The following is a 9,237-nucleotide window of genomic DNA, read 5'->3' on the forward strand; positions in this document are numbered from 1 at the left end:
TTATTAAGTTTTTTGAAACATAAAATTTAAAAGGCACACAGTACTAACATGTCATTTCCTTACTTTTTGTGATGCTGTACTGCATGAGCATTCTTTAATCGTACCATGGCTGTGTAAACATGTTAGCTGCAGCGTACCAAAGTAAACACTTTAATCTCAAACGTAAGAGAAAAAGGCTATAAATAGTTTATAAATAAAATTCTTCATCAAATATTCCAACATGCTTGTGGAAACTGTAGTCTATTTAGAACAACACAAAGTTAAACTTCATCAAAAATAAAATACGGACAAGAAAACAAAAAAACAAAAATTCAACATCAAAAACAAGACAAACCTTATAGCTCTTCATTTCTGGTGTAAAATCCTGACAGGTAAGGCTGGTGTTACGCAATTTAGCATACAATTCATCATTAATGCTAGCTGTTTAAAAGTGATTTTTACAAGAAAAAAAAACAACTCAGCTGGATTGTGCTTGTGTAACCCAGGATGTGCATCTGTAAACTAACCAGATGTTTTGTTTTCGTCTCCAAGAAAAACTAAATGTTCCAGCTTGACTTGTATTAAAACCCCATTCTGCTGGTTTAGTCCACTTCCATGGCTGAAATATCTTGCTCTTCATCAGATTTCTCTGAGGGTAGGTTTTGTGATTCGGGGGAGTTTTGGCAATCTGATGCAGAACTGGGCTCTGTGGTTGTCACTGCATCCGACTCGTGCGCATCTGTTCCAAGTGGGACATCAGCAAGCTTGGTTTTTCCTAATAATTACACAAAATCTTCCAATTACACAAAAGTCTTAAATACAAATATATTTTAAAAAGTACCAAATTTTTTGCCCTATAAATCACGTTTTTTTCTTTTTTGTATAATTTTCATGCCCTGCAACTTATGCGCTGAAGTGACATTTATGGATTTTTTCCACATATTTATAAACCAATTTTTGGCTGAGATATGACCGGTTTCTTTCATTCTGACTGAGAATATTGAACACTACCATTTTCAGCCACTAGAGCAGAATGGCATGCCGTTGTGTCATGTAATAGGTAAAAGTGGCTATTAATGACACAATCGGCTTGCCATTGTCTGCCACCCTCGTCTAGCTCGCATGGAGCCACCATCAAATCAGCTTTATTTTGCTGCGCCACCCCGGCAAAATGCAGCTAATTTGACCATTAAAGTGAATTTCTTAAGCAAAAGTTAGACTGAGACACACCTTTACTATAATTTCGAGCAAATAATTGTTTTTAAGTGTTAATCTTGTTAAATTCTTGTTAAAGTCCTCCCGTGCATGCTCCCGCCATTTGGCAGCCAATCGATTTTTGGCACAACACCGGCCCACATTTGTGGGTTCGACCCACATTTCCGGGTTGTCAGCGCTGACGCATAAGAAACGCGACGCGTCAGAAGTGACGCATAATATATGCGACTTATACGGCGAAGCGACATATTTATGAATGTTTCCACTTTATTAGACATATTTGGACTGATGCAACTTATAGGGCGGTGCAACATGTATAGCGGAAAATACAGTAAGTAGAGATTATTGCAACAAGAAATATTAAAAATGCTGATGCAATATAATTTTTAAAAGGTATGTGCTTTCTTGAAAAAAATCTGCTTTAGAATCCTCACCTGAAACACACTGGTCTTCACCAACATTAGGAGATGAAGGTAGGGGAACCTCAGATGGCATCTTCATTTCATTGGCCTCAGGGAGTCTGGGCGCCTGGGGCCTGGTCTTTCTCGCGGGGTTCAAGCAGTAACAATACGCACATCGGAAGGCTAAAGCAACACAAGCGTGACATCATACATCTAGTTAATACAACCCTCTTAATACGTTTGCAAACCTGTAAAGATTAATATACATGAATCAATGACAAAAACTGCCTGAGATGCATAAACATTTCAGACTGATGTGCAGAACTACTTTGCATATTCAATATTGTTCTGTTTTTGCTTACAGGAGTTGGTGGCAGAGGCATTTAAGAGCCATGTGATATACTACTCTGCCAAATGCTAGAGGGCAAATGCAGGCCCAGCGTTTGATAGAGACTGATAAAGAGAGCTGTGATGCTCAGAGACTTACCGATGTATTCAAATTCTTCTTTTAATGCCATGCCGTTATGAGAAAGACACTGCTGACATATGAGAGCGTATCTGAGAGAAAAGGCAAGCCGGTGAAGACAGTTAAACAAATTAGACTGTGAAGACAGAATTATTGATAAATACAATGATGGTATGCGCAGCACAACTGAAACCCTTTTCTGCACACTGTAACACTATCAAATAGATAATTTAATTTTATTGTATGTAATAAAAAGCTAAGAAATTGCAGATTTTTACCCCTACTGCACCTTGTAACCACAAAAAACTAATAATGTAGACTGTGCATATTTAGGATCAATAAAGTGTGTATACTGTATAAAACAGTTCAGATACATCAGAGGTTGTGCACCTGTTCTGGGGACCATCTCCAACAAGATACTCAATAACTCTGTCCATTGCACTCCTTTCCCTTGGGAGCACAGGTCTGACCAGAGGTGGGCCTGGTGGGTGCATGCCTGTAAAATACAACACATCCTGTTAGTATTCTACATGCCTGTTAACAGCAGCTCTGTAAAATAGGTTATTGAGATTTGTGCAATAACCTAACAAAGACTCCTGAACCTTTTTCTTAATGACAAAACATTTCACTTGCAAAGCATGTTGGGAATCCCTGTTGTGTTGGTGAGCAGTAATTAATATAATCTAACATCAAGAGCAATCATAGGAAGATGACTGGTCATTTCTGTGAGACTTGGCAGAGTCTCCGTGTCCTGCTGCTTATTAATTTACAAACATATGGAAACTCTGTTGCAATTCTTTGTATCAAATTGCTTTTCACTTTCAATTTTCAAACACACCCAATGTGATACCATAAAGTCATGTAAACCATTTGCAAGGTGCTCCCAATGCCAAAAGCAATTTCACCAAGAATTATAAGACATTTAGAGAGAGCCTACCACCAGAGAAGAAACGCAGATCTGGTTAATTAATCATAGTTAATGTTATCCAGCATTGTGCATACCTCAGTTGGCATTCCACTTGGCAGGTTACAAACTATAGCTTCCTTTACTCTACAACATCTCTCTTTTGCTGTTTTTACTCATTTGCATTTTTTCCAACAGAGTGGCAGCAGCACAGAAAGGATCAATACTGAATAATAAATCTACACTCCGTGGATGCGCATCTATGAAAAACAAGGAGTTTAGCATTTTGCTGGAAAGCATCTAGTTATAAACATTACATTTTTTAAGATCTTTAATTTCTGATGTTTATTTACAATAAAACCTTTGTTTTGGAACATATGGAATTATTTAGTAAGACTTTAATTTTACCTTCCTGCAGTTATCTTTTACAGCTATTGTATTACATACCATAACCTTGCTCAAAACACAAACCACAGAGCTTTGAGCAACTGGGGACACATAGCCAGGAAAGAGTAAATCACACCTTAATCGACCACATTATGATCCGGTCCCCCTGTGTGCAGGTAACTCACCGACTCCTGGAACAGGTGTTCTCGGGGTCATGGGCTTCCTCATCAAGCTCTGCTGAGCAGCTACTGCTGACAGGCTCCTCTCTGGGGGTCCGCCGGGAGCAGAACGGGAAGATCGTCCAGGATAGCTGGGCCCAGAGGCAAGAGGCGGACGGGCAGCAGAACCGCTTTCAGGATTCAACATCACCACTGGGCTCTTTGGCATGACATGGCGCTGGCGGAGCTCTAACAGAAAGAATGTGGAACACTTAGTGGTAGAAAACTCCAGATAAGAGGTAGCACTTTATTCAGAACCATCTACCTTGTCCAGGTGTGGGAGATTTCTGGGGTCCAACTGGAGTGGATTCAAGTTCCTCCACATACAAGGCAACATATTTCAAGAACATGGCTTAATATGAGAGGCATACAACAAAAATGATAAAATAAAATGACACTGTAGAGTAAAAGCAAAGGAACTTACAATATTTTTTTTGGAACCTAGATCAAATCTTTCCAGAATCATTTTGGCATTTTTATACGTCTCCGTTTCCATAACTTCCTCAAGCTGGAAAAAGACATTAAGGGTTATTATGAGGATGAATCCTCAGCTCGTACAACATTTCATAAAATAATTCATCCTATATTATTTGAGATATAAAAGATATTTGATGATCATTTGGTAAAATTAAAGAGCAGAGAACGTATAAGATATCTTCACATCATCTCTAATAAAATAAGCAAAGCAAAAGAAACTAACAGCTTTTATTTAAAAATCAAACGCTGAACATTTCTACATTTACATATAATATGAAGAATAATTACATTCACTACTTCGATAATGGAGAGTGTGAAAATTCATCAGCCCTAATTATTGAAAGTTATTAGAACTTGACAGAGGATGACAAGCAATTTATCAGATTTATTTCTTTTCTGCACTAAACACTATTAATTAAAGTGACATTAGCAGAGTGGTTTGCTGGGTTAAGTCACTGTACCGTTCACAACCTGTTGGCACCAATCCAAAAACATATATTTACACTAAATATATTACTATAAGGACGCTAAAAACATTAGCAAGAGCACTACTAAAAATAATAAAACTTTATATGATAAATAAAAGCTAACCATCTTAAAACAATTTTAGTGTCATTGAAACCTGAGAAAAATCAGGAAATCACTTACTATTTCCCTTTTTTGTGCTTTCAGATCTTCCAACGTTTCATCTAAAAACAAAAACAAAAAAAAAATCCAATGTTTGAGCCGCTAAGCAGAAATAAAGAGCTCATTTATGAATCAGAAGCAAATAGGATCTTACTATTTTTTTCAGTTCTTCGTGAAAAAATATATACAAGCATTTTTCGCAGTAACCACACTCTAAAATAAAAATAAAAGGTGTTAGTTTGTTTTGTTGCATTTAAATTTAGCCAAAAAAATGCAAGTAATTATCTTGTATACTTACAAAAATGGAAAAATCACAAACGGAAGAGACAGTATGAACCGTCCCATCATCTGTTCAGGCAGGTACCAGAAATACACAACTATGCAGGTGATCAAGTAGAGCAGAGACGAGTAGAGAAGCAGCCGTCCGACCCATATCTTCAGCTGTCTTTGATACCTCACACTATAGTCTTCAAGAGTCTGGATATCCTTTGAAAATATATAAAATAAATAAAATTACACGGATAAAATGGTCATCCTTTAAATATTACTTCTTAAAATAAACAGTGTTCAAACTGCTCAAAGCAAATGCAATTTTCAAAATGATACATTTGTGTTATTTCCCCTGTTGTATTATAAAGTGTCTAAATTTGGCATGTTATGCAAAGATTAGCAAATTATCTATACTGGTAGATAGATTCATCACCAAATCAAAAGGTTAAATGTTTTTTTTAAGATAAGTGACACTAAAAAGATCATTACCACAATCCTACAAAGGTATCAAGCAGCATTTTACAACAAGGAACAAACTTGTAGTGACGTATCATTTCTGCTCTTAGGTCTAGATCATGGAGAAGCCATTTGGACCAAATAAGGACCTTCTGAGGGTTATAATGACCCACTATCGAGTGAGTATAATGGCCTCTGTGTTTGATTTGATTTTGCACTGTGATTGTGCAATGCTCAGCTGCATGACTTATGCACATGACAACAGCCACGACAGTAGTGGACCTGGGTGTTTTTGGTTTAATGTTAAAGTGGTGCTTCAAAAAGTACTACAAAACAGTCAGAGGAGTTCTAGAAGACTCATGACAGATCAATCTACCCTGTTCTGCATACATTTAAAGAAAAGCATGTTGTGTCAGACAACGGCATCAGTAAAGCAGCTTCTACTTTGCAAATGCAGTTTTAATTCTCTTTAACAACATCTACTGAGCTCGGGAAGAACTTATCCTGAAGCAGGAGAAACGGAACGGTTATGAAAAACTGTCATGTGGACAGTGCAAACAATAATGTGAACTAGTTTGAGTGGTGACTGGTGTTCATAAACTGCAGGTGACTAGTTCAGCTTCAAAATGTATCTTTTTCATCCAGATTAAATCGTTATTCTGTCTTCAAGCACAATATTCATATGTTTTTACTGAAACCATAAAAAGTAATCATTAGATGCAAATCTCCAAACTATTGATTGTTTCAGTCCACCTAATGCATGATGGCTAACAAGGATGACTGACTTAGCAAACACAGATACATTTTGAGTGGTAGTATCTGAGACTCTTACACCAAGCATGCATTAAAATGCATGAAAGCAGTATAATGATTTAAATAAAATCCCCTTTGATGCCACTTGAAGATATTGTATTGCAAATATATTAGAACTACATTTTTTCTGAGCACAGTAATTCATTCTGCGTCTTTGGCCCTGCCTTCGACTGCATCTCTCAACAATGCAACATGTTTTTACATAGATGCAAATGAAGGTAAATTCCTTTAGGGATTGATATTCCACTTCTGAGAAATAAGCCAATTGTCTGCTACAACACTAAAGCTTTAAAGGTCACTTTACTGCACAGAAGTATAATCCAGCTGAGGTATTAAGCAGAAGCAACATGCAAAGAGAACATCTGGTCAGAAGATACTCAAGACGATAAATGCTGGTTTTATTGCAAAATGCAAATAGTAAAAAAACAAAATTAATTTTCAGATTTTGTAAACAGAAATGTACCCCACTGCTTGAGAGTGCTGAATACCCCATCTAAAAATATCTGGTGGGTGAAATGTGATCCACTCATAGTCACTATGGTGCCGCTAGAACACGAGTGCGTGTCACTCTGAGCAAGAAATGAGCTTAACTCGCATTCAGCACAACATTTAAGTTTCTCAGTTTGTGTTGCTCATAAAAACTGCTCTTTTAATGATCGACGAATTGTGTAAAAAGCTAAAACCAGTTTCATGACTTGAATGCCACTCAACATCTTTCTGATATCAAAATTACTTGTTTTTGCTCCAAACTCATGCTGAAAATAGCCCAACACTGGTTTAGCTGCAAAACAACAGCCAAGTCCCATCACTGACCAAATGATGAGCCAACTTGGAAGCCTTTGCTTACACTTAAAGATCAACGCTCTTACAACGCTTCAAAAAATTTAAAACATCTGAATATTCAGCTACTTTATTCATAGTCATAAAAATGTTTGAATTTTATCCAACTTACTTCAGCATTTGTTTATTACTACTGTAAAATAATGAAACCCCAGATATCACACTAAATAACTAATTGTGTATACTTTGATGCAATACAAACATAGTTTAAATGTATGAACAGTGTTTTTATTGGGGTAAATTTACTTTTTCAAGTCGTTCCAAAGTCTCCACGGTGGACGGTTTGGCCTGTAAGAAAAAATTAGAGACGTTAGAGCAAAATATTTTATACAACAGATGCTATGCTTTGCAGGTAGCAACTTCATTGAACACTTCTAGTTTCCTACATATGACATGGGAATATGGCAAATGTGTGTTTCATGCGACCCGAAAAAAGGAAGAAGCGGGTAAAGATGATGGATGGATGCGTTTCACCTATTAGGTCAAATGTGCCAGAAAGGGGCACATGTGAAAGCAATTTCATATAACATGCAACACATTGCACATATAATTAGGAAAAAAAATGGAATACAAACCCTCCATTTTGAGATTAAAGCCCCCATATTGGTGGAGTGGGAGTGTGACTTTGCTCACTGTCCTGTTGAAAGCAAAGATGGTGTGTAAACAAATATAAATCCCAGCTCAGATACATAGAAATACAATGAAATTTAGAAACTAGTATGCTAAAATAAAATGTATTTACGAACTTTATAAGGATATGTGTTTTACAAAACTGTTCAATAAACTTGCTTTTAACTGTGGTGCTGCAGAAATGTAAATTGGGACTGTAATCCAGCCTAATTTGCATAAATTATATGGTCAGTGTTAAAGTAAGTGACCAAACTAACTGAAACTTCAACGTAAACAAGCCATATTTATTTGGAAAGAGTATCAAACGCAACACCTTTACCTGTTCACTCACTACCTGACAGCTACAAATATTTATACAATCGATTATCCAATTTTAATGCAGTTTTCCGAACTTTATCAGTGACCTGGTGCTGCAGCTGCCTTTTGCTAACCAAAATTAGCAGCTGTTTGTTGTTTACGGGGCGCCAGCAACAAAAAGTTTTAAAGGCAATGGAGCTGGTTCCAGCAAGTTGTGTCCAGCACACATTCCCTAAGATAACTTTCCACCCCCTGGCTAGAGATTCACAGATACTCATTAAAACAATGGCTAACTGTGAGTAGCTGCTAGCTAGCGATGCTCTTTCTGCCCACAAGTCGTCAAGAAAACCGACAAGTTCCTGATTAGTTGTCAAACATAGTTGGAGTTTTGTGTTTGAATCAAGACGACTAACTTACCTCGGTGTTCGAGTTAAACTAGTCGCAACAGCTTCGTCCTGTCTTTTCACGCCACGGAGTCACTCAGGGGGGTGTGTCCACCGCTAGAACAGCGTGAAACTGCAGCGCCGCTTTCAGGGTCCTCAGATCCGTGTCTGTCATGACCGATTCATTCAGGACCGATTCACAAAACTAAGTAAAATCTTCTCAAAACGTTCGTATAGTGGCAAATAAATCACAAGTATTGGTTTAAAAACTGCTTGAGTGGCTGTTTAAAGTTACTGTTCTTGCTAACTTTATGGAGTCTGTCTATTTGGATTGAAGGGGCGTTGAAGGAGCCTTCAAGCTGTAATTTTCCACATGGAGAAGGGAACTCCTATTCCCGAGTTGACGGTGAACGCACCAGGAAAATTCCAAGGCAACTGGGAGTAAATATAACCTATACCAGGCCGAATATAATAATATACCATACCTATACTAGGCCAAAAGCAATATTAAATTATTATTTTTAATATGAATGTTTCTGTTGACTTATTATATATATGAATGTTTCTGTTCAGTGCCCAGAGACGACTTCTGTTGTGACTTGGCACTATATAAATAAACTGAATTGAATTGAACTGAATTAACATAATGGTACTTCTTCCAGTTATTTAACTGTCAATAATGGTGTACCACAAGGCTTAGTCTTATGACCCACTCTCTTTACAATTTAAATAATGTAGGTCAGAACATTCCTGACACATCCTGATGCATGCTCAATAATCCAGGTAGAAAAATCTAAAAAAGTTAAATCTGGTCCTCTGGACATTCAAAAAAACAAAACAAAGCAAATCAACAAAAAAATGTAGAAACGTTTCG

At 37.1% G+C, this 9,237-nt stretch overlaps 2 protein-coding genes across 2 annotated transcripts in view; one reads left to right on the forward strand and one right to left on the reverse strand.

The window, feature by feature from the left end:
* osbpl6 (oxysterol binding protein-like 6) overlaps nucleotides 1-9,237 on the forward strand; it is a 792,463-nt gene that overhangs the window by 391,537 nt on the left and 391,689 nt on the right. The window lies entirely within an intron of this gene.
* Nucleotides 350-8,481, reverse strand: lnpa (limb and neural patterns a). Its single transcript, XM_037686971.1, has 13 exons — nucleotides 8,398-8,481; nucleotides 7,629-7,690; nucleotides 7,300-7,341; nucleotides 4,973-5,160; nucleotides 4,829-4,887; nucleotides 4,696-4,736; nucleotides 3,995-4,078; nucleotides 3,836-3,887; nucleotides 3,538-3,759; nucleotides 2,452-2,557; nucleotides 2,083-2,153; nucleotides 1,629-1,778; nucleotides 350-754 (listed from the first exon to the last, which is right to left on the reverse strand). The coding sequence occupies exons 2-13, from the start codon at nucleotides 7,653-7,655 to the stop codon at nucleotides 582-584; spliced, it is 1,215 nt and encodes a 404-aa protein (XP_037542899.1). The 5' UTR covers nucleotides 7,656-7,690; nucleotides 8,398-8,481; the 3' UTR covers nucleotides 350-581.

This window comes from Nematolebias whitei, chromosome 13 (genome assembly GCF_014905685.2).
Source record: "Nematolebias whitei isolate Nwh7 chromosome 13, NemWhi1, whole genome shotgun sequence".
Taxonomy (NCBI): domain Eukaryota; kingdom Metazoa; phylum Chordata; class Actinopteri; order Cyprinodontiformes; family Rivulidae; genus Nematolebias; species Nematolebias whitei.

Coding starts and splice junctions, on each gene's coding strand:
- lnpa (XM_037686971.1), bottom strand. CDS start 7,655: ATGGGGGCTTTAATCTCAAAATGGAGG. Junction 7,342..7,628: donor CTTTAATCTCAAAATGGAGG/GTTTGTATTCCA, acceptor TTTTTCTTACAG/GCCAAACCGTCCACCGTGGA. Junction 4,737..4,828: donor ACGAAGAACTGAAAAAAATA/GTAAGATCCTAT, acceptor TTTTGTTTTTAG/ATGAAACGTTGGAAGATCTG.